At 41.2% G+C, this 26515-nt stretch overlaps 1 protein-coding gene across 1 annotated transcript; it reads right to left on the minus strand.

Annotated features, from left to right (window-relative positions):
• Nucleotides 1-59: 59 nt before the first annotated feature.
• ppp2r3b (protein phosphatase 2, regulatory subunit B'', beta) lies at nt 60-22333 on the minus strand. Its single transcript, XM_080498064.1, has 14 exons — nt 22207-22333; nt 20334-20727; nt 10964-11143; nt 10484-10587; nt 9745-9847; nt 8319-8393; nt 8115-8201; nt 7503-7659; nt 6875-6923; nt 6691-6780; nt 5905-6080; nt 4811-4929; nt 4596-4702; nt 60-935 (listed from the first exon to the last, which is right to left on the minus strand). The coding sequence occupies exons 2-14, from the start codon at nt 20685-20687 to the stop codon at nt 779-781; spliced, it is 1758 nt and encodes a 585-aa protein (XP_080354190.1). The 5' UTR covers nt 20688-20727; nt 22207-22333; the 3' UTR covers nt 60-778.
• Nucleotides 22334-26515: the final 4182 nt, after the last annotated feature.

Raw genomic sequence — 26515 nt, forward strand, 5'->3', positions numbered from 1 at the left:
TTCAATCATCTGATTTACGCGAGTGAGCGCTACAAACAAATACGAAACCAGTTTTTACTCTTCCATTGAACAAAGCTTTATTAACCCAACGAAACCCAAAACATTTGAAAATGTTTTTTTTCTCTTCTGCCAAAGTACAAGTTTGTCACTCTGCAACATAGAAAAAAAAAAAAAAAGTCTAAAACTTTCCCCAAATCATTTACAACACTGCAAGAACATGACAAATATTTACAATCCTTTATAAATCATCTCTAATAATTTAAAACCCCATGGCACACAATGACACGCATGTTAAAACCATAAAGGATGTAAAGATGTACAACATATGCTCGGTGTGTGTGTGTGTGTGTGTGTGTGTGTGTGTGTGTGTGTGTGTGTGTGTGTGTGTGTGTGTGCAGAAGGCTTGACAGTGGACTCATTTGGCATTAGCAGAAACTTCAGACTCCAACAGACGATCATGAGTGAATGTACAGCGTCATAGGAAAGCTCTTGGTTATGATCACTGGAATGTACCTGAATCAGATCGTGTGTGTGTGTGTGTGCGTGTGTGTGTGTGCGTGTGTGTGTGCGTGTGTGAGAGAGAGACTTCTTGAGGAGCCCCATTGTGCAACAAAACGTCACAGATTACATGCAGAAACAACTTGTTAAGCGAAGGTCTGAAACGTGCTGCGTTGTGACGTGACGAGCGTCGTCCAATCAGAGAGTCGGGTTCGTCAGACGCTTCGTCCGTCTGGTTCTACGTTTCCTGCGTTTGGCAGGATGGAGCTCTCGTCCGGCGTCATTCGTAGTCGTCGTCGTCGTCGTCGTCGTCGTCGTACTCGTACTCGTCCAGGTCCAGGTTGCAGTGCGGCGTGGGGATCTCGAAGAAGTGCCTCTTGGTGAGACCCAGCTCGGTGGAGATGTGCTGCCCCAGGGGGCTCAGAGGATTCTCATACCTGCAGGGACACAAGCCGGACAGTCGTCAAGTCGTCTGTCAAGAACCTCTGGTTTCTGTTACGAGCAGAATCTGCATGACATTTCAGTCGGGATCCGCCGAGATCATTCCTCCTGCTCCTTTCAGACGCGCGTCTCAACCTTCAGTCCCGGCGATCACAGAGAAAACCCACCGACTTCTTACAACTGATTGGTTTGGCAACACTGGAGCAGGTTTGACTCTGGAGAAAAGACGGTTCTATCAATCATATTCCCTCAAAAGAGTTGGTTTTTTTTAAGTTTATGTTTGACAGGTAGAAATTATTAGTGTTTGAATTTTCAGTGCAGTTTTTTTTCCCCCTCTAAAGAAAATGATCTGGACCTCATTAAAAAACTTTATTTTCACTGAACTAATTTTCTATCCATTTATTTTTTAGTCTTAAATTCCATCCCTGCCATTAGTGTGTCTATCATGACTGGAGAGTTTAAACTGGTTCCTGTTCAAGTTTAAACTGGTTTCTTGTTCTAGTTTAAACTGGTTTCCTGTCTAAGTTTAAACTGGTTTCCTGTTGGAGTTTAAACTGGTTTCCTGTTGGAGTTTAAACTGGTTTCCTGTTGGAGTTTAAACTGGTTTCCTGTTGGAGTTTAAACTGGTTTCCTGTTGGAGTTTAAACTGGTTTCCTGTTGGAGTTTAAACGGTTTCCTGTTGGAGTTTAAACTGGTTTCCTGTTGGAGTTTAAACTGGTTTCCTGTTGGAGTTTAAACTGGTTTCCTGTTGGAGTTTAAACTGGTTTCCTGTTCAGGTTTAAACTGGTTCCTGTTCAAGTTTAAACTGGTTCCTGTTCAAGTTTAAACTGGTTCCTGTTCAGGTTCAAACTGGTTTCCTGTTCAAGTTTAAACCGGTTTCCTGTTCAAGTTTGAACTGGTTTCCCATCTAAATTTAAACTGGTTTCCAATCTAAGTTTAAGCTGGTTTCCTGCAGGTTGTCAGATCCAACACTTTGTTCTCACCACTGTACGGATGCTCATTATGATAGTTTCAGTATTATAGTTACGCAAATAATCCAGCAGATTGCAAACAGTTTGAGATTTATTGTTTTATAATCTGAAAGCAGAAACAACAGTTGAGGATCTTTGGTCTCCCTGATGGTTTCTCTTCAGTTTCACATGTACGCTAAACTGTGAGGCCAGATAAAAGTCACAACAGCCAGTCTTTGTGTCTGATTAGAGATACAATTTGAATATTGATCCCACTCTAATCCTACCCCAGGATTGTTGACCCCATGAAGCTTCTGCAGAAGGTTTTGCTTCAGTAACACCTGCTTTGGAAATCTGGTATTTTACGTTTGCGATTTTTTTTACAAGTTGAGAAAAATGAATCAAACAGTTCCACAAAGCTCAAACTCATCTTGCTATTTTTATTCAAGGTTATTGAAGAGATTATACTTCCTCTGGTGCAACATTATAAAGTTGAGAATACGAACATTTTACATAATTTATAAATATAACCCAAGAAATAAAATGACTGTGTTCAGGTAGGATGTCTGGATGACTTTAAGGTAAAAAAAAACAAGAGGAATGATTTCTCCAGTCAAACCTGTTTGTGTGTATCTGGACATGGAGGTTTCACTCAGTTGTGAGGAGATAAAACACATTTGAACAAAGTAGGTAAACTGGTGAACGAGCCCAAACATTAAGACGTTAACCGACAAGATTTGGGAAACGCAGGTCGTCTTTCCGCTGAGAGATTATAACCGTTGGATTTTTTTGGTTTACGTCTACACAGTGATTGGTCAGCTGGTTTTTCCCTGCACACCAACGATCCTTTAGACGTCCATTAATCAAACAGTATCAACCAAAAACTTTTGTAAGGTAACAGGAGGAAGAACTCTTCAGCTAAACTAAGTGGTTTCATATTTTAGCAGCGGACGTGAGAGCCGATAAATCTCTCATCTCATTTTTGCGCTTTTCCCAAAAATGTCACACCGTGTGTCTTGAAAGGGATTCTTCAGAGTGGAGAGGACACGGGAGCAGCACATGAAGGAGTGAGCAGAGAGGCCGGGAGGCCAGACTTTATTTTTAAGCAGAGGAGGGATAAAAACAGAAGCTGTCTGGTTCGAAAACAGACGCCCAGCTTTAAGCCACCCTGTGCTGTCAGAGCGTCGGGGGGGCCGGTCCCGGCTGGGAGTGCGCTTTGGACGAGACTCGCTCAGAGAAGAAGAGGAAGAGGAGGAGGAGGAGGAGGAGGAAGAGGACACTGAAGTGTCTGCTGGTGCCCCCCGAGTGGCTTACCTGCTCTGGTTAGCTGCTTGTCTTTAGCAGTCGGTGGTGTTCCTAAAATCGCCACACAACATTCCTGTCAACGGCCTCGTTTATCACAGACGCCCTCCGCTGGGGTTCGGAAATCGGCTTCGCCTCGGCTCATTCTACAGCTTCTTTAAACTGATCTGTGTGCGCTTCGCGCTTCAATACCCGCCCGCTGTCGCGCTCCAGCAGATCAAAACGTCCATTAAAAAGATCAAACTGCTCTCACACTGAGTCGCCGAACGCCTCGTGTCGACTTACTGCAACTTCAAATAATCACACAGCGGATAAGTAGCAATCAACAATGAGGATCGAAATTTTGTGGGGTTTTTTTCCTCTCCAAACAAAGAGATTCATTTGATGTCAAATCTACCTCCTGGAGTTTGCTGTAACACTATAGACGGGGGGGGGGGGGGGGGGGGGGGGGGATTCTGTGGCATTGCAGAGTTAATGCAAGATTGTTCTGTTGCAAAAAAACTGTGTGGTTAAACTGGCCGAACTTCGTAAAACGACTTAATTCAAATTAAAGAGTTGCATTTTAGAGTTTCCACATGATGAAAAAAAATATCTTGCAAATAATTTAAACTTTAAAGTTTCATTGCTTTTTGAGACCAATGTGATTTATTAAATCCAACAACTGTTATATTGGCTGTTTGGTTCTATTCTAAATGTTGCACACGGAACGTAGCTTTTATCAGGATAAAATTCCTTCAGTCAAGAAAAATGACTGAATACATCAATAAATAATTCTGGTATGTCTCCTAATGATTATACCTCATTATATGTCATTACATTATTTCAACAAAATATGTAACTCATTTATATCTTTTCAATAGATAATTAGTCTTAATACAGTAGTTCTAAAATTGTATTAATAAATGAGTGGAATAAAAATATTATTTATGGAGAAGGGGTGCGATTTAATAAGTTATACTTCTTCCCCCTCCCTTTTCGGACATGCACCCAGATTACTTTATAAATATTATCATCATTCATGCAATTTAATAATTGCCCAAGCCACGTTGGAGTGGGAAATTATTGAATTGATTAAATAAAAAAAAGCACCTTCTATAAGTACAAATGTAATACAAAGAAAAGACTGAAGAAAATGCTATGAATTATTTTTAAATATAAATGATCAAATTGAATTTGCATCAAGAAAAACTTCTGGTGCCTTTAAAAAAAAATATGTATATACATTTATATACAACCATTGCATTCACTAATCACTTTACAGTCTAAATGCACATTTATTATCATGCTTTAAATCTTAAATCTATAAATCAGTTTGATGAATTAGGACTTGCATTATTAAAATAAATATATATATTATTAAAATAAATATATTTATTTTTTATTAAAAAAAAAAATTGGACTTACACATCATTAGTCTGATCATTTGCAGCCTCCTCAGCCAACAGGATGTCGTACTCCTCCGCAGCGTATTTCTCCCAATCAGAAACCTCCTGGCCGTCTGACTCCACCTCCTTAAAAAGAAAAAAAAAAAAAAAACACAAAAAACATAAACAGATGCAACTCAGTGCCGCATGTTGCGACACCCAGAGGGGGGGCAGCGTCGAACCTCCCTCCCTCACCCGGATGACGGAGAAAGGGTCTTTCTGCTCGTGGTCCAGGTACTTCACGATGTTAAAGAATGTGTCGAAGAAAATGTGGGACAGTTTGCACCTCTTCAGGTCCCGCAGAGTGATTTTACCTGGACGGGATGAATGAGACGGATGAGTTACAGTCACATCTACTGAGTCAGCTCATGTCTTTATTTATTATTAGAGTGGGGGAAGGGGGGGATTTCAAAATTGAACATTTTGGAAAAACTCACATTATTGACAGAGAACATACATCATGCTGTTTGTTTAATGTTCAGTGCTTCATGCAAACCGTATTTGTTAGGAATTGTGAACAAATTTACTGACAGGAGAAAATGTATTTACTTTTGGAATTAAAAATAACTGGTTGGTTGAGAACAAATTTAGACCCAAAAATGTGGTGCAGCGTTGCCAGAGGGGCCTTTTAGTGGAAAACAGAAAAGGAAACATTACATAACTGAAAATGGATGCATGGGAAGGACACCTGAAACATTTCTGTATTTATATCTGTAAAAATAGGTAAATTCAGCTTTAAAAAAAAAGAAAAAAAAAAAAGAGTAGAACCAATAATTTTGGCATTTTACATGGAGAGTCTGATATGGATATTATGTCATGATCGTTCTTCACATATATAACACATGTGTGACTGTTAAAGTTGTACGAGCCGTGTGCCCACGTAACTGTTCAGGAAAACATCACACACTCGGTACAGAAGTCATTATAGGTCGCCTCACATGTGATATGACACGGCTCCATTAGTACAACATGCCAGCAGGCTGCCTGCAGGTCACATTCATGTTGTAGCTATCAATACGAACATGCACACGCTTGACCGCGGACCCCTAAATGACACGGTGGCAGAGCTGCGGGGAATCTGGTGACAGTGTGGATGACACTGGCAGCAGGCAGCACAGATCAGTCCGATCTATAAGAGCTCACTGATCTAATGATCAATGATCTGGCCTGAAAATGCACATATGTGTTTTTGTGTCTTTCACTTTTGACTGACGCCAACGGAGAATGCGTCAACACTCGCCACAGTACGGTGTGTGTGTGTGTGTGTAAAAATGTAAAACCGGCCTGACCTTCAACCTCTGGCTTGATGAGGTCAAAGGTTTGGCAGAGACAGTCCTCGAAGGGAACGGGCTCGATGGACATGGCCTCCAGCTTCAGACACTGCTCCTCGTAAAAATACTCCAGCTCGTACATGCTGAGCACCCCGTCGCCGTCCAGGTCCATACAGCGGAACCAGTACTCTATACTGGAAAGACAACAAAGAGGGAGGAAGTCGGCAAGGAGCTCTAAAGAAAAGGAAGACATACTCTTCCTCTATCATTTTGATTATTTGTGGCTGACATGTTGGGAATGATTGATAAACATTATACACAAGTAGTGAAGGAAGTTGTGTTTGGTAGATTCTTATCTTACACTGTTGGGAAGCCAGTTTGTTCCCCTTTCAAGTGCTTTTGTTGGAGACATGCATTTGTGGGATGAGCAGAAGAAGGGACAATACAGCAAATCTCCTCTACCAGTGACAAACAGCTTTTGTTGGTTGTTTTGAGCTGCAGTGACTCCAGGATGCTGACCATCGGTCACCTGGATGACACTCTGTGACTGTTACCGCCACAGTTTGCGACCCAGAGTGAAGATCATCCGGGCCACCTCCAGAACTTCCCCAGAATTTGCTGCTCATCTCGCAAACACATCCTCTTTTCAAACGTTGCACTACTTGAAAAATGAATAAACAAGCTTTCCAATTGTATTGGAGCATGATTACAGTGAAGAAATAATCCAACAAACACAAATACTCTTAGTTTCTTGGTGGAATTTAGACACTACATGAACTGCTATGTGTCACGTCAGTGAGATACCTGGTGTCCGTCTTCTTGTCCTCATCAGAGATGAGAAACCAGACAAAATCGGCGTAACTCAGCCGTCCCTCCTTGTAAACCCGCGGGTCCCTAATGGGGAAGAAACCAAATCTGCTTTATAAGTGGCCGGAGAAAACAGAGACGGCACAACCATCATTTTGAACCCGACGATATTTCATCTCACCTTGTTACTGTTCCCGAGAATATTCTCTCAATCATCTTATTCGAGATGGCTGGAAAACACACACCAAGAGGTCACACACACAGTCTTTCGAGACAAAATTCCTTTTGTCTTTAAAACTCTTGGTTTCTATACATATCCCCCCCCCCCCCCCACGCCCAACACATGTGATTCATTCTCTCCGACGGTAAATCCAGACGGGCTAGTGTAGCTTTTTTTTTTTTTTTTTTTTTTTGAAATCTTGACAACGTTATAAATCCTCTGGTCATCATTTCGACCCTATAGTGGTAGAAATTGTTCCAGACGTGGCGTCATTGGAAAAGAGTATATATATATGCTGTGCTCTTATTGATCTTGTGTCTCATTTCCCCCGACTCACTCACAAGCCATCAACCCTGAACATGTGGTGTGGAGGAAGCACCGAGCGGCTTGTTCCTGCCCGTGCTTGTGCACGAGACCCAAGTTACAGCTAGAGAGGCCTCTTATTAAGACATGTAAATTCAGCCGAATGACTGTTGAGGTCAAGGACGAGCTGAGCAGTCAAATCCATTTGTTTTCCCAGCAGGAAATCACCCGATACAAACTAACTGAACAGCTGTTTAATGAGTTCTGGTGTGTCGTGTTGGTCCACCTTGGTCATTGTGCCGTGCCAGGTCCTTCTGGTCTATGTAGAGGTCATGGTCGCTGTCCAGCTCCCAGAACTTGCAATAGATAACGTAGAAATGTTCGTAGGAGAAGAAGTCCGTCAGCTGGTTCACGTTCTCTTCCTGCTCCAGCAACGCCACATTCTGATCAAGGCGGAGAATATATTTTATTCACATCGCAATTTATACACCGACTTCATTACTGAACAATGATTTATTTGCTGTAGGGGTCATTTCGTATTTTTAAAAAAGGAATCACTGAGGTGCACTTTGATATTTAACATCCACACGGGTTTAGTTAACCTGATTTAATGGGCTTTGTTAATGTCAAATTAACTCTTGTGTTACTTTGGTTCAATTTAAAGTGTGTTGATCTGAGTGTATGAAGGTCAGTGTAGATGAAGCATTTTATCTCAATTCAAATGTGCAACATAGAATCAGTCATTTCTTACTTCCAAACACTATTTGCAATGATTGTATTTTAAGAAGAAAATTCAACAGATTTTTGATGCTTTATGGTCAGAAAGACACACAAAGTGACGTGATTAACACAAATTGTATTTGAGACCGGGGCGTGTGCACACAATACGAAGAACTACCTGCAGAAAGTTGCTTTTCCTGAGCTCAGTACACGTTATTTTTCCAGTCCAAGAACGGTTCACGTTGTAAAATATCCTCTGAACCACCTGAAAATACAGACAGCGTTATCTTGACAAACTGAACAATGCACAAGAAAGAAAGAAAGAAAAATAAATAATTCAAGGCTATTTTTTGCAGTGTGACTTGTTTTTCTGATGACATACCGTGGTGATGTATCTGTAGTGAAAGTCCGGTGCTTCTTTCAGAAAAGCTAGGCCTGCGTGTGAGTTGACCACATCCTGAAATCACGAAAGAAAATTCAGCTCGTTTTGACTTTACCCCACGACTGCTGCATTTCCATAACAAAACGCAGAAACACGACCAAACGCAGTCGAGTGCTCCGCCAACAAATACTGCGCACATTTTCATTTAAATATGGCAGCGACTTTAAGAGACCTTCTCTTCTGATTGACATAACACATGACAGTCAAAGTAAGAATAGAAATGCTTCCTGATTCAAACATCAGAAGTTACCAGTGTCTGTCACGCCACATGGTTTGTACTACGCCTAGAAAGAGCTTCAGGCCCCCGCAGGGAGACGCCAGCAGACTTTTTAAACATTTCTTTAAAATGACAAAACACTGGGTTGACCGGTTTGGGGATGAGCTCAAGGATTTTTCGATGCCACAAAGTAGTGGAAAGGTTAGAGGAAAAACAAAAAAAAAAAAAATGTTTGCCTGAGACTGCTGTTAACCTTTTCTCCTTCCTCATGCTATAAAGCCACTGAGTGAGCTGCATTTCAAATGAACTGTAGCAATATTCTTGCCATGAAACTCCCCCGCGTCATTCCTTTATTCTGCCCGCTTTCCCTCGGCTGGGGGGGAAAGAATTGTTGACATAAATGCGAAGGCGGCGATGAAATTAAAAGGCCTTATTTCGGGGCAGCCGTCGTGCCTCTTTGACTCTTACTGTGAGAAATTAAATCATAGAGAAACACATAAATCACGGGGCACAGGAAACAGGCGGGGACAGTCAAATCTACTCCACTGCAATCCGCCTCTCATTCATCAAAACAGTCAAAGGCGATTCGCTGAGCGGAACCTTACAAATTAAACTGCGTGTGCCACGAGGCATCTCCGCTGGTATGCTAACGTATGTTCAGGCTGAGGGTGGCGGCGCCTGCCGGCATGAAAATGATTCAGGTGAGGGGGCGGAGCCAGGGTGGCACACCAACAGCGTGTCAACAGAAGTGAGAACGCTGCAGCAGGTCCACATGGCAAGAATGTCAAAACACTCAATTAGAAGCCTGTCCTCCATCTATCTATCTATATAAATAAATAAAGGAATAATAAGTCCTGTGTAATCAGCACATTATCAGAAACCATCCCACATAACAGATATTTTCTTTTTTGTCAATAACTTGCAGAGAGTGCAGAGCCTGAAACCTGCGTCACGGGAATCTCCCTTCGATGAAGTCCCCTGCACTATATTACTGGCTTACAGTAACCTTCCTGAATTAGCCCTCTTCCACATGAAAAAGCACAGCTTCGGCATGGCCGGGCCAAAAATTATGTCCTGTCCGCAGGACCCAGGCAAATGCGATTTTTGTCATCCGCCCAGCCCGCTCCCTGGGTGTGCTACAGCCAGTACCTGCAGGAATGGAATAAAGTCGTCTTGTTCCAGGTAATTACAGCCAGGCTTGGCCAGGAGGTGCACAAATTTAGAAGCGTCATCGTGACAGGTCTGCAGAGTTCTGGATAAGAAAAGAGAGAACAGATGGTCGCAAGGTTACTCCCACTCTGGCTGCAATGTTCCCTCTATCCTTTTTAGCATTCTTTCAAGAGCACAAGTTGTTTGGTCTGAAGTGAAAGTGCAGGTGTAACACATGCTGAAATTCAGATTCTGATTCGCTGTGGGCTGATTAAAAACACCGGAGGGTTACGGTAGCGATGCAAAAAGATAATACAAGCGTCTGTCGTGGCCTCCCATCTTAGAATGGCTCAGTTATGAAGCTCAAGTCAAAGGACAGGTCTGTCCAGTTGTCTCGGGACTCGCATTAATACAAGAGCATGTCTATTGCATACAACAGCATTCAGCACACGGCCGTCATTACAGAAGCCCCTTGATACTTCCTTTCAGTCTCATGCTGAAGGATGCTGAATGGGTGTTTTCATACTGTTATATACTGCCAACATCCCCCTTGTGGTGCTTACAGGGGCAATCCCTTCTGTTTAGGGCTAAAAAGAAAAATCTGATAATGGAAAGTTCTTTGCAGCATCTGTGATCCCCAGCGAGTGGTCATCATTGTTGCGAGGACACTGTATGAGCCGTTTGGCTGTGTGTGAATGCGCCAGCGGTCTAGTGAGAATAAGAGGAGCCATTGTCTTACTTTCTCCACATAGCAACAAACTTGTGAACAGACACGAAGCCCGTCCTGTCGCCTCCAGCTAAGCAGAACAATGGCACTTTCCAATAGAGGGGACACTCGCAGGCCTAAGGACACAGAGAGGTGGGGGGGGGACAGTGTTCAGCATAAAAAGACAAAAAAAGGCAAGGATGTCAAATGAAATCACAAATTACACAAATGCATATATTATCAATAAATGCAGGAAACAAAGAGAACAAAGACACAGGGCTCAGGAACAGAGTGTCATCTGAACACGTCCCTCCAGGAGCGAAGCTGTCATTGCTCTCTTCACTTAGGTTCCCCTCAGACCATAGCTCACATTCCTCGGGGACACCGAAATAGTCTTTTCCGCTGGTGTTTCAACGTCAACAAACTTACACAAAGTCAGGAGCTAAATGGCACTAATAAAAATAATTTGCTGTGTGGCAAGCCGAGTCCCCACACTACAAATCACATTCTCACCTTGGCAACCTGCCCCATGTCCTCAATGGTGGCCCTTTCGTTTGGGAATTGGGAAAATATTTTCTCAATTTTGGAAATGAGGCGGTCGATGTTGAGGTTGGCTTGGGGCCGGCCCTGTGGGAAGTAAAACTTGGGAATGCTTTCACTCAGTGCTGTGGTGACTGGTTCCTCCGTCCTCACCTGGGCCGGAGACAAAACGCACATGAAAAAAAAAATTACAAGTTAGCCACCGGTGCTAGTAAATGCACCGGTTTCGTTTGGGAATTGGGAAAATATTTTCTCAATTTTGGAAATGAGGCGGTCGATGTTGAGGTTGGCTTGGGGCCGGCCCTGTGGGAAGTAAAACTTGGGAATGCTTTCACTCAGTGCTGTGGTGACTGGTTCCTCCGTCCTCACCTGGGCCGGAGACAAAACGCACATGAAAAAAAAAATTACAAGTTAGCCACCGGTGCTAGTAAATGCTAACACCTCTGCTCAAGCATTCCAACATGTGCTGAGGCTCGTCTTAACACAAACTCTGCATTGCTGGCACTCGTGTAACCATACCTCTCAGCTGCTCAAAGCCAGTCAGGAGAGACTTGTGACTGCTGAGCAATCATAATCGTTATCTATTTATCTGCAATAGATACTCCAGAAAGTGGCAGCGCTCTCCGATCTTCTGTAATAGCTTTAAATTAATATGTATCAACTGTCAATATTAAGTGCGTAATAGTTAAACTAGTCAATAATTGTAGTTTGCTATTAAATTAACCACAGCAATGTGTGCTAGTGTATTGACTTCTGTTTACAACAGTGACACATTTACATCAATCCATCTTTGATAGCACTTTATCTAACTTATCACAGGGCAAACGCACACAGACAGTCGAGTACACACATTTACGCCTACGGATAATTTTCAGAGTCATCAGTTCGCCTCAAACCAATATAGGACAGGTCGATTTAGGATGCAACCGGTAAAGCCAGAAAACAAACTCACTTCCCCACTGGGGGAATATGGAAACTCCACAGTGACAGGCTCTAAGCAGCAGTCTACAGACAGTGTTATCATAGTTGCACAATAAGCAAACATTAAATATGCATATTCAAGTGACAGCTGGTGTGTCTCAACTTGACTTGTATCAGTTAACGAGTCAAAGGAAAATCGATTTGGCATCTTAATGTAATAGAATCTATAGTCATCAGTCAAAAAAAAAAATGCAATTACACATGTGGCTTACTGTGATGGAACACTTTACAGTATTGTTTAAATATATTTGGTCTTTATAGGTGGATACCACTGGTGCCTCACAGCAAGAAAATCCTGATTTTAATTCAGAAAATGTATTTGTTTGTTCTTGCTGCGCTTGGCACTCCATTTCCCCCCACAGTCATAAAACATGCCTGTTAAGTTATTTGCTGATCTTAAATTGGCTGTAGGTGTGGGTGTGTTTCTCTGAGTGTGATGGAGCAGCACATCCAAAGTGTACCCCTGTGTTTCAGTTTGTAGCAGGTATAGAAGATTTCAACATTGCCAACTACAAAGAGTTGTGTCATGAAAGGGACTTAAATTAGATTAAAACAAAGTTAGAGTGTGTATGTGTATGTGTGTGTTATGGAAAGAAAACGATAAAATTATAAAATTAACTTTGGTGATGCCCAAATATCTGATTGTAGGACAAGAATTGTTGTTGATGGCAGAGCAGGACACAGACTTGTGTTCTCTGGACAGTGGAAGTCTGAAGTTTATACAGGATGTGCTGTAGGATTTGTCGTTTGCCAGGTTGGAGGAATTATTGAAGTTAACCCGGTGTGATTTAAAGGACTGAAACTTTTTGGAGACTGAAACCCACACAAAATTGACAGTGGAAACTATTGTAATCATCCTTCTAATTCTGACAATTACGTCAAGTAGGAGTGCATCCAGGCTGTCATGGAAGTGAATCAGACATTAAGTAGCATCATTCACCACGAACCCTGAGCACAGCTGACATGCTATTATAATCATTGAGGCGATATTTTCACCGGCATGAACGCATAAAAAGCAACGACGTGTTCAGGAGTTAAATGTGTTATTGTGATGAACATATCAGCCCGTTGCTAAAAACAGAAGGCTTTGCTCGCAATCAACATCTCATGCTCAAAGACTATTTACATGACTCAAGAATCTGCTAACTGCTTCAATCTGTGTGGCCTTTAATAATCACATAAACACACCCACACAGTGCTCTGCTAACACGTAAAAATATCCACGGTGTTTGTTTTGGTCCAACACTATGTGCACACTGTTCATTTGGTCAGACCTCCATACAGCACATCATCTCAATCTTAACAATGAATATTTCAGCCGAACAAAACCCTCACAGTTATAGAGTTTTGATGCAAGCGCGAGTGAAACTTGCCATGTGTTGTGTCACACTGTGGAAATGTTTTGCTGGAATCTGTCAGTGGTAATGTGTTCATTTAACCTGATAAATAATAAATGCGGCTGCTCTTCTGTCCTGTGTGTTGGTGTTCGCCATGGCTATAAAAGGACATTAAACCTCGCTCTCTCTCACCACTCGCAGAGCTCTTGAGCACAACTGCTAAGCCACATGACATTTTGCACATCGACAATGATGGGCTCTCAAAGAGGAAAGCAAAGCGGCTGAGCACAACATACCACACAAAATGAAACATCATCCCGTAACCAAAGCTGACATGTCATATTTGTCTGTAGAGCTTGGATAAGTATACTTTGTCCCTCAGAGACAAAACTGAAACACTTTTCACAACAATCACATTTTTGCATGGCAACGTAGTGCGTGGGTGCTTTCGGCTGTAAATTGGATTCCCACAGAAAGTGACGAAACCGCTCCTCCATTCACTTGTTTAAGTGGCAATTCTACAATTACTTAGTAGAGATAGTAGTGATGAAGCTCACAAACAGCAGTTAGAACAGAGCTGGCTGACAGGCCCACAAAGCCTGTGCGGGGAGAAATACAGTCATACAAACACCTGCCTGTCCTTGCTGGAAGGCTCTGAGTCTCTTCTTGAACCGAGAGGGCAGAACAAAGTCACATCCACGTGCCAGCTGGGCCAATTCCTTCCTCAGGTCAGGGTCCTGACGCAGGGACAGCTCCTTCATCCTCATCCTCGCTCCAGACAGGATGGGACACGCATATATACCACGCCAACACTCAAACCAGCAGTATCCTCTTGACAGTTGGAATCAGTTGCAATCACCACTGTAGGTCAGAACGCAGTGGAAACAGTGGAGGTCCTCTGTGTGTATGTCCCTGTGATTGTCCTCTGTCAGGGCGAGAGCTTCTTAATGCAAGGGAGCAGCTGCTACAGTGACTCTCTCTCCCATTCCAGATCTGGCCGCACAATCTCAGCTCAGCCTGCTGCTCTGTCCCAGTCTCCCATCATGCATACACACACACACAGACACACACACACACACACAGACAGAGGCGCGTGCGCACACACACACACACACACAAACACTGCAGGGTCAGGGAGCCCTTGCCTCAAAGCTACTGGGGAGATAAGGAGTGACTGGGTGCATGTGTGTGGGAGTCACTTAGCGTACGTGTGGGATGGGAGGGGTGTGTGCAGTGGACCTGCCCTTTCCAGTTTGCATTCTTCACTGCTCATGGAAGGTTATGCAAAGACACAGACCTGTTGTTGCAGCTTGCAGCGGCTACATGGGCCAATTGAAGGATGTACCTTCATCACACGATGACAACACTCGAGCTCAGTCGCTCTCCCGTTTGTGCCGAGATGCTTTATTTGGGCAAGACATAGCATTTTTAAATAAACCCTTGAAGTGATGAAAGCGGCACACTGAATCTAGCGAATCCACCAAAAATAAGCCAGAAAAAGTGAATCACGGGAATAGAAAGCAATCCAAACTCACGAGGTATGGGCTAATATAGAAGAATAACCAAGGAGTGACTATTGATATGAGCGCAGGCCAAATCAACACAGGAGCACATGATACGCATACAATGACAAGATGTGCATTTTCCCCCAATTATTTTGCACCATATCTTATGTGGTCTTTGTTTTGCCTTCTCCTTGCAAGCTTGGGCTGCCATCCATTCCATGTCTTATTATAGTTGATGGGCAATAGAGGGAGGGGAACGGGACATGTCAAATTCAAAGACTGATGACCGAACCAGTCTGTGCCTATTAAAAGCACCACCAGGCACTGTTTGGGCAATACAAGAAACTAGATCTGGAAGAACTGGAAGAAGAGTGTATCTTTAGTCCTCAAACAAACATTTACATCCGGTTTTGCAGTCCTGGAATGATGGCAATTACATCAATTCTCCATAAAAATGAAGATCTAACAGTCCTGTAGGTGCCTTCACGGCGTAGACTGTGCACATGGAAAGTCTAACACCACCACGCCAACTGATGTAAAGGATAATCAAACAGGAACGGTATTGTGATGTCTGCATTAAAAGACTAGGAAAACAGCCTCATACTGTTAATGTTATTATTATTATATGCTGAACCTAAATGCACACCCATGGTATTTTTAGATGATAGGATCACAAAGTCCACTGTTTTCCACTGGTTTCTGTTCTAACCCAGTTCCTGTTGTCCTCCACACAGGACACTGCACATGCTTGATAAGCTCTTTGTATTACGGCTTTTCATACCAGCTGTCTTTTGTTTGCGCTTATCAACCCAAACAAAACATAGAAAGGAAGGCAACACGGCCAAAATATTGATAGACCACATGAAACTATCAACTTTTATACAGTGTCCATTCAATACATGTTTAAGTAAACACATTCTGAGGTCTGTTCCGTAAACAGAGGCATCAACAAAACAGCAGGGTGAACAATGTGTTGTCATTACTCATGACAAAATAGTCTCCCTTAAGTTTGAAAGTATATGTATATAGGAAGAATGGAAATTATGATAATGTTAGGATTATAAACTACTCACAAGGGTTTATAAAATTGGCAACTTTAAAGTCAAAAAGACATACTGTGACATATGCAGGGAGGTTATCCATGCACTATCTGCCCGAGAAGCTTAGAGTTGTAAGTCCACAGACTGATGGGTCACTGTGACAATTTGAAAAAACACAAGAACAGAGGCTAACCCCATGATGTGTCCAATCTGTAGACGGCTAAATCTGATTTGTACACAAACATCATTGCATAACACATAAGATTAGGAACCACACTCCCTGGAGTTTCTGACCACTGGCAGATCTCATGCTAGAAATTATTGCAGTTAAAAGATCAGTTGTGCAAGTAGGTTTTGAAAAAGCCTCAGTGTATTCAACAAAATTACTATAAACTGCCACTGAGAGCAGCATGCCAACTCGACAAACAAACCAAGATGAGGAGCAACATTAAAACAGGTTGGGGCAAACCTCGCCCTGCCTCTGAAGGGCTTCCCCATACTGATACGAGATCCATAAATTATGTTCCACAAATACTGATTTGCCGTCTTCAGCATGAGCATCCCAACCTGAATCATGAGCTGAGCAGTGTATCCAAACAGAGGTCACTCAAGCCCTTTAACAACCCCTTGATAGAGCTACGGCTTAATTTGCATCGCGAGTACAGAATCGGTGCTGCTGCAAATTCCCGAAAGCTCCAGCTCAAGCCACCACAATTGGATGTCTGAGACAGGGATTTGGGATACATGTGAATCTGTGCCAAAAATATGTCTGATTGACTGACAATGTTGTGATCTTCAGAAAGGGATGAGACAAACTCTGTCAGCTTGATTAAGAGTAATAAGGGAATGGGAGAGTCTAACACATAAACACCTACATGAACTGTATGTAGCTTACATGGGATGAAAAGTGGAATAAATCATGTAAAACACCGAGGTAAAGGTTGTTTTTAGGCATCTCCATACTTCTGCAACAGCATCACAGTCATATCAATGTTCAGTATGGTTCAACATTCATTATAATTAAAGACAACATCTTAAAATGATCTTACAGTTTTTTTCTGACTTGATTATTATGTCATATATATATACAAATAAATATATAAAACACACACACACACACACACACACGCACACACACGCACGCACACGCACACGCACACGCACACACGGAGCCAATCGGAAATATAAATAGGATTTACAATAAATAACACACTCACAATAGAAAAAACATTTGGACATGTAGTAAAGGGGTGTCATATGGCCCACTTGTTCTAATCTGGCCTGCAATATGACCTCACATAGCACACAACAAAACAGGTTGCTCTGCTTGACTAAGAGTAGTTATTGTAACACAACATACAAATCCAAGAACGAGCAGCAGCAGGTAGCAATGCAGCAGTGAAAGCCAGATACCTTTCTGCAAGCAGAACTGGTGAAAATAAGTAGAAAGTTGTTGACACCATGCAAAGGAGTGATTTGAATACGTTTTGATTAGGTGAAATCAGGTTTTATGGAGAAAAAAAACTGAATAAATTCCCAGAGTTTCCTCTGAGTTCCACGCACTAAAATAAAGGGCACACCTCGGAGTTTCCATTTTTAACAGGTTGTTATGCAATATTTTTACCGCTCCTTCCCAATTAAGATCAACCTGGGCTGTATGTGACTGTTTAACTAAAATGACATTGATACCCCTGTTTTAGATACTCGTAACGATACTAGACTGTGTGATACAACATGCAGAAAATTCAAAAATATATCATTGTTTTACACCAACGTCACCTGTTTTTTTTTTTTTCTTAACTGTGGCATTTTACTACTTTGTTGGTGGACAATCGACATAAATAGCGATATGAAGTACTTGCCAAACATTTTGCAATTGCACACTGTGGCCCCACATGTGACCAAGACCCCCACCCCGCCCAAAGAAAGAAAGAAAAGAAAAGAAATAAGAAAGCAATTGCAGTAAACAGTTTAACGCCTGGTTCTTTCCGACAGGTCAGGCAACTGATAACATGACCTCAGACCCCCTGCTTCAAATAGCTTGTACGTTGCTGAGCTCAACTAAGCATGTTATAAATACAACTTGAGAAATCGGGGAACCGTAGGGGAAATGTAGGAGGCAGGAACAGATGAAAAATTAAACCCTCTTAAAACAAAAACAAACAAAATAAACCAAACCCAAATTCACTGCAATACTTTAAAGTATTGGGCCTGTGACTGCACGTGACCCGTTACAGAGGTAACACACTGGCATTGGGCAAAACAAAAGAGCTGTGAACCAACGAATCGCGGAAACTTGATATTTACTGTACATAGTGTAAATAAATCATCCACGATCACATATCTCAACAATGAGATGTAGCTAATGGAAGCGGTTTCAATGTAAGATACGTGGAGGATGAATGTGCTACCACGCCTCATCTGACTGGAAGAGTTCTGGGTATCTGATGCCAGCACAAGGGAACCATGGCTATCTATATCAGTGTCTGATGTCAAAGTCAGACCAGCTGCTCCAGGCTGCATCGGTGCCACATAAATTGAATTTTTGAGTAATCCTCTCAAGAATGCATCTGTATGCAGGAATTCGTTTTGTTGTCTTAAAATAGAAGTATTACATTCATACAACCTCGCAATCCCTTTAATATTGAGTGACATAGCGTGGCCACATGCCATGACACATCACAGTACAATACACAAACTGTCAGGCAGCTGTTTTATATTAATCCAGGGAGTGAGGGCATTAGGGGCCAAAGGTTGCCACGAGGAAACAAACAGATTAGAAAATCATATGGTTTGCATTCATCTGTCAATAGTCATAGAGATCTGCCATGTGCTTATTATCTTCTTGCAAAACGAAATGAGAAATAGCTCTTGGTAAAGAGCAAGCAAACTGAATCTGCAGCCAACATTTGGACCTCCTCCACTTTGGATCTGGAGTTGAACAAATTGCAACCACACACTGTTGCGTGTTCGACAATAGCGGAAAATAAAGCTCTTGTCGTCCCAGTTGGTCTCACACTCCTGTTCTGGTGTTTCAATCAGAGAGACAGCAGATGTCGCACCGATCAGTGATTACTTGAACGTGTCCTTATGCCCATCTTTAGCATGTCAGCAACATGTGGAGTCTTGAGAAGCATGTGCAACCAGCTGTCTGGCTGTCTCACTGTCATCACACTCACTAATGTTCACAATGTACTACTAGCCAAGGCACTCGCATTATAGCTTGTCCCGTGACAGTGTGAGTCCTTGAAAAGTAGAACAAATTAAAATGCTCCAAATGTTTTCTCTTTGCGGTACTTTTTTCCACAATATGAAAAAAAAGTGAAACACGATTCACCTCTTGAGATTCCTGTCACAGCGTAAGAACGTGTACAACAAAAGAGATTTTCAGACACTCCCATCTTTCATACCACACTAATTTGTGGGTGAGGCCTGTACATTTGGAAAACATTTCACGACTAAATGCAACATATGCTAATGGACCCTGGAGGCACCACTATGATGGGCCAGAATGTCCAGCTTTTCAAGCCAAAGACTCCTCAGCAGCCTCTTGTGGCTATCAGGAGAAAACAAAGATGACAGGATACATAAATAAACAACTTAAATCATGAATTAAAGAAAATAACTAATCACAAGGCCATAACACTTATTAAAATGTTAACTCAGAAGTGCAATTCATTTAAAACATTTTCACAGAGAATTCATAGTTAACAGCGAAACATTCAGTAGAGCACAAATGCAGAGCACATTGTGAACAGATCACCAGCCAATCAAAGGCCAAATAAGTCATTAGAATCACAGAATATGCAGCTTCTACACAGAATAGTCCACTGGACCAACCTGGACTCAAACCCGGTACATTCTCACTCACTACAACACCACTGTACGGCCCGGAGTTCATTCCAAGTAGACAGTAGGATCAACTACTACTCAGCTGTCTGGGGCAGTAGTGGTTTAGAAGTTACAGAAGCAAATTTAGGATCAGAAGGTTGCAGGTTTGAATCCCACTGCTAACCGGCTATTACTGTAAGCCCCTGATATGTGACCTCCAGCACCCTGGGCCCTGCACTGTGGCAACCCATTGCTCCTAGTATGCATAGTTAATTTTAACAATAAATAGGATGGATTAAATGTAGACAAGTAAATTCCTCAATATACACACACACTGTTGCCTGCACCTTACATTGTATAACTCATTACTGCAACTAAGGAGAGGCAGGACTTACTGGGATTATGATTATGTAACATACCCTAAAGGTAAAGGAGCTCAGGTGGCTCCAGAATCAACATGGGAACAGCAGGACATAGCTTGCTTCTGGTATTATTTGTCATAACCTTTGATGAAATCCCTGAGGCACAACTTCTCACGTACTACTTGCCTAAACATGTACAACTTACTCTAAAACTGTTCACGTATCAGCGGAATACTAAACAATTTTTTTTGGATATTAACTCCTTAGTGTTTTAAAGAAGAACTCACCTTCTTGGCGCTGACAAACCTCCGTACTATTCTTCCGTCGGGTCCAGTTACTCTGGTATTGCTACTACTGCGAGCGGGCAGGGTACCGATAGATGGAGGGCTCAAGAGAGTTCCGAGGGGAGCAACCTTCTTCTCCGCCAGACCCTTCAGGGATGTTACATTGTTGTTCTCATTGAAGCCTAACGAGCTTTTGTCCTGTCCACCTCCACTGGTCAGATCGACATGCTGTCCACTTTTGATCACATCCAGATAGTCCTTGAGAAGTGACTGTGTTTCAGGGGCACTCAACCAGATCAGAAACAGCTCGTCGGTTTTCATTTGCAGATCTGGGTTCAGAACTTGAGGCAGCGACATTATGCCAAAGGTTTTTCAGTGATTTCGTTGACAGCCACACCTGTGTAAATACAAAAAATGTTGTTAAACCCACAGCATGGCACTCTGGTAAAGCAAATGACCCTTGCCTAAGCCCTGCCCCAAACAAAAACAAACAAATGGCGTTCAACTACAAACTCGTCAACTTGGACATTCTCAGTGCTAAAGTCTAAACGTTCATCAGCAATAGTGACACGGCAACAGATCCTGATCTCCTTTGATGCCTTTGTTCATCTATTTTGTATGGGAACCCCCCCCCCCCCCCAGTTATGGGAATTTATTCAGAAATGGTTAGCCGTTAACGTCCTAAAATGTAATTGCTTAGTTCCTTGGATGATGAAAAATCATCCCTGAAAATTTTGTGCAAATCAGGTAGTTTTTGCAAAGTTGGTAAAATACTACTTCTGAGTTATAAAATTCATAACTACCAACAAATAAATACACACAGACAAACACATAACCTCTACCAACTTTGTTGGTTGCCCAACTTTTGTTGGTAAAGGTGACAAGTAAATGCATGCAGACGAAAACATAAACAACCTTCTCGGCCAACTTTGTTGGTCACCCAACCTTTTCTGACCAAGGTAAATGTAAGCATATTTACCTTTGCCAAAAAGTTAGAATAATGGGTCTCAATATGTACACATTATACACAGACCATGCAAAGCCATTCCATTTGATCAAACATCCAGAATTTAACCAGATGATAGCAGAAATGTATTAACCAGTCAAATTAGAAAGAATAATGTTCATGCATAAGATTTGTCTTATACTCTTTCCATTGCATTTGGATCTAAAGTAGATACATGGATTTAAGTAAACAACATTGAATAACAGCAGCTACTGATGACTTGCAGATAATATCGTGCCTCTCTTTCGTTCATTATTTAGAAAATTTGTCACTCTTACCTTAGAGAACATAATATCTGCATGTAACATCTATGAGTTCCGCATATGAAGCCACATTACTGGCATGACAATGTGTAAATGCACATGTAACGAAGAAGACAAGAGCACCTTGACAAGCCACGGATGACGGTATTGAGCGTGACGTTAAGGAAAGTATACAAATACTTTGCTATCAGCACGAAATCCAAGCATTGCACAAGCCTGTTGCACAGTTAAGCAGATAGAGTTATGGTGCATACGAACATTCGTTTCGTATGAAACAGTACTGGTTGTGACTTGTGGTCAGCAGTCCATGTTTTCAGTCCATAACAAACACTCACTGACGCTATTGAGTTTTTAGCGCGAACTGTCAATGCTTTTAGCCCACAGGCGAAAGTAAACGTGAACTCATACTGACCCCGATATTAATGCTAGCCATTTTCAACAATATTGTTGGGAACGTAAATGGCCAGAGATCGTATCTGGCTGAGGAACGCCACCGAAAACTGCACGCGGTATACAGAGTTGTTGGAGTTGACTTAACAGTTAGCAGCAAGAGACTACAGGCTAGCCGATAGCCGTAGCAAGCTAACTAGCGAACTAATGCACCTACCGTCAAGTCAGAAAAGCCAAACGGGTGGATGAAACTCTACATTATTTTTTCCTCCGGAAGCGACGCTTCTGCTGACATACTTATCTCACGTTGAGAAATGAAAGTGGAGTTACGGAGCCGGTGTACATTTCTGTGAGTCGACATCACTGGCACAACTTTCTAGACTCTCGTTCCCTTGGTAACCACCGACGAGATCTCGCGAGATTCCATCCACTGACTGTCAGCCACAGGTTTCAAAGGGTGTTCCTTCCACAGTTTCCCTGATTGAGGCGCACATTTAAGGTTTAAACTCGAGAGAAACGTGGGAAAAAACACGTCTAATTTCGTTCGTATAATATCTTCCCTAATGTATAACAAATATCTAATTTTAACCGGAAAAGCATTCTCGACAACAACTAATTTTTCACACCGATGTATTCAGAAGTCGGTAAGTATAGACAAAATGTTTTCAGAAAGTTTTTTTTTATTTTTTATTTTTTTATATTTGTACAAGTTCATTATAAACAGTTTGATTCCGTCGTTTGTGATAAAGTGACATTTTATTTTACATAACTATTTTTCAATAAACCGGAACATTTTGCAAATTCAAATCCATCCATGTGAAATAAAGCCAGGATAAGGATATTTATTAATCTAGAAATCATACTGCGATAGAACGTAAGCCGTGTTCATTCTTTTGGAAAAATTACAGGATTGTAGTGCCATATCATATAGTGCCCCCTCCAACACACATACACACACAATATTTGAGAAACCTCAAATGCCCCTTCAGCAACTTTGTATTCCCTTTGCATCTCTCAACTCTCCCACTTTCGGCCTGGTAGATCCGTTCATTCAGCTTACCTACTTGTAAGTCTTATAATAGGTGGATATTGTACAGTTTTGCATGTTAGCACACTTGTGCACTGATTTATAGGATAAACACAATGTTATCTATGGAATGGATTTGGTTCACCAGCAATCAACAGCTGCATCATGTTTTTTAATGCAAGGCAATCTCAAAATTGGACTCGATCATCGTAGCAGTATACATTTCTAGGAACCTACGTCTGTGTATTGAATTTAGCTTTGTACGAACTTGATCCTGACTCCCTTCGCATGAATAACAATGATACATCTGTGCCTGATTCCCCTCTCCATTCTCCTCTCAGACATTTCTCCTCAAAGCAGCTGGGCTGAGCACCTGGTGTGAATGGAGCTGGACATCCTTATTGATTACCACAGGGAGGAGTGGCCCCAGACATCATGGCTCCCTCATTGCATCCCCAGCATCGAAAGCGGCCAGCACAGGGAAAGGTCAGTTTAAATAATAGGCACCATATTTGACAACCCTGGAGAAAAATGGCATGGATTGCTTTCACAAGCAAAGGACCCTACATTTGATCCTGCATCAAAAATGCAGCCCCATTAATTTCATGGACATCGAGGGGAACAAAAACAACTAACATTTGTGGCTGCACTTGCATGCAAACATGCAATGTGTACATTTGTGAAATCGATACGAGATCTGGAATGAGTGGTGCAATGACAATTCCCTTCGGAAAATATTTAATATTTAATTTTACAAACGTAATAACTCTGCTCTTATATGTGTAATGTTACAGCAAACATAACAAAGTTGTCAATATTGATTTGTCTGTCTTTGACATGATGAATTACAAAAAAAAAACATATTTTTCACATTTGTGCTTTGCGAGCTGTAGTTTTTAGTGCTTCTTTGGTTGTTAGTGTTTCCATTTTGCTTAACACAAGCATTTTGCTGAACTATGAGACGAATGTCTTTGCGAATGTAATTTTAAAGCAAAGATAATCTTACTTTTGAATAAAGACTATAGTTGTATGATACTACGAATAGCCTGTCATGAGCTTCACTGATGTTTCTCTTTATCTTCTGCATGAAAGACATCAGGGACACCTCTCACGTTGAACCTTTATCTCGTTAATAACTGCATTCAGAGTGCCCGTGGCCTTGTTGTTACGAGCAGATTAACAGCAGTTCCCTGGTTGTGAAAATTATTGACTAAATTCTCCTGATTGCTTCCCTTGATAACACAAGTAAATCAAATCTGAAACATTCAAAGTTGGCTGAGGCACAGTGCGTAATGAGAAACCTCTTTGTTCTGTACAACAGCGAGCCTTACACGCGTTTTAGAGCCCAATCAATATCCGAAATGAGAAGAGAAAAAGTGAAGGTCTTGAAACTTTAAACTTTGCAACTTTTCAAAGTGTAATTACAGTGTACAAATAAGATTTTACCCAAAGCAGTGTGCATGTTATTTTTTCACGCCTTGAAGGACATTTCAAAGGTTTGGCCGAGGCTGAAACCACAGGGGGACAGCTGGTTAGTGTACGAAAGTGTTAGTGAGGAGTTCATGTGTGCAGCTCTCCCTTACTGCTGTCAGCTATGCTATATGGGCACTCTGTGAAGTAGACGATAAGCAATCTGCTCTAATAAGGAGAGTGAATAAAGTTGAAAGTGTTGTGTTGTTGTTTTGTGCAGCATTCGGACTGCACCGTGTTCACATACTAGAATAAGCAATAGTTGACGGTTATTTAGAGGTTTGTATAATAATGCGTGAGTGACGGTACAACTTTTTCTCTTTGCTTTCTTGTTAAATTTGGTCTTCCTATTTAAACTTTACCCATTTAAATGGCCAAATGCCACATAGATAACCAAAAGAAAAGATAGATGATTCCGCCTGTTTAGATTATTAAATAAGTTTCTTTGCTTATTAATGTGTAAAAATAATACAATTTAAAAGAAGATGGATGGTTGAAATTGGATGTTTAAATTGTTTTTTATTTTGTATTTTTTCATTTGAATCAATATGATCAGTTTAGATGAAATGTGGAACTCATCTGGTAATATTTTTTGCAAGGCATTTAGTTTTTATATATTTTTTCAACCTGTGTTTTACCTGAGTTATCTGATGACCTTGTGTAATTGTTGGTTTTCATGCAAAATCAAAATTTGCTGATTGATCAGATGCAGACATTGCTTTAAGCTTGTATTGCCACTGCAGTCTGAACTGGTCCTTTATCCTCTGTTCAGCTATTTTAAACCTGTTGATTTTTGTGTATGCCAGAGATAACTTTACTTCAAACAGACAAACATAAATCTAGATCTACATCTGTTCCAAATTTTCCAAAATGACTAAGTAGTTTTTTGCTGATTTCTCATAAGATTAGCTGTATGCCTATTTGATGTTTACCTTTCTAATGACTCCTCGGCGAAACTAAGGTCAGGCCTGCAAGCAACGAGTTACCAATATTTGATTGTGGACAAGTAAGAAATGTATATTTAATTACTGTGTAGGATTTATTTATTCTTTCCTTATTTTCTTACATGATTCACAGCTGCTATTTAATTTATAATTTAGCTAATTAGAACTCAAAGATAAATATGTTTATCATCTGGACTGAAAGTCAATAATTGGCATATTTCTAAGTGTCTTATATTTAGCGAAAGCAGTGTTTATTTTCTTAGCAATTTTAATAGCTCATCAAGACAAAGTCCTCCTTGTCCAAGTCCACACACGTAATAACTTCTGCATGTTATAAAGTTGAAAGTCTACCTTAGGAAAAGATTAAAAAAAAATACACAAGCAGTGCTTTTTTAAGACTAAATAAACAAATCCACTGATATTTGTGATGAAATAAGCAGCAGAGGTAAAAAAGAAAAAAATGTATGTAAAAATGATATTAATACAGACAGTGTCTTACCTCTTTTCAACAGCTCACGGTCATGTGCGAGCATTTAGAGCAACACGCACGTTTTCATCTTCCCCAGGCATCTCCTTCTTTTATCTTGGCTCTGTGGACTGTAGTTGTGTGAGATGAAAAAGCATCAACATTTCAAGACGCATCCAAACTGAACCGAGATCCAGTATTTAGAGCCGGAAACACATTTTAATTTTGCAGTTTATTTGCTGGAATTTTTGTACAGTTGTAGAAGAGCTTGTTACAGCCGTCATTAAGAAGCTTATTCACTTTGAAAATCAATGCACAGTTTCCTATGAAATGTATATAGGCCTCGTTCTTGGCTGCTGTTAATGTTTTTAATTAAGTCTAGATGGAATTAATTGAGGGGACATTATACTTACTTTGTAAGTGTACTTTGTACACAAAATAGTTTGAGCACTGCAAACTGCAGTAATAGTTTAAGGCTGTCTCCCTTTCCTCACATCACCTTTCTTAAAGATCTTTGAAAAAGCTGAAAATAGTGGATTGCATCATTATGTCTTACAGATTTAAATATCGTCCTCAACCTGCATCCGTCCTGAAAGTCAAGTTTAAATTATTTACTTTC

This window comes from Blennius ocellaris, assembly GCF_963422515.1.
Source record: "Blennius ocellaris genome assembly, chromosome: 6".
NCBI classification, from domain to species: domain Eukaryota; kingdom Metazoa; phylum Chordata; class Actinopteri; order Blenniiformes; family Blenniidae; genus Blennius; species Blennius ocellaris.

Coding starts and splice junctions, on each gene's coding strand:
- ppp2r3b (XM_080498064.1), bottom strand. CDS start 20,687: ATGTCGCTGCCTCAAGTTCTGAACCCAGATCTGCAAATGAAAACCGAC. Junction 8,394..9,744: donor ACTTTATTCCATTCCTGCAG/GTACTGGCTGTA, acceptor TCGTGATTTCAG/GATGTGGTCAACTCACACGC. Junction 8,202..8,318: donor ACTACAGATACATCACCACG/GTATGTCATCAG, acceptor CTGTATTTTCAG/GTGGTTCAGAGGATATTTTA.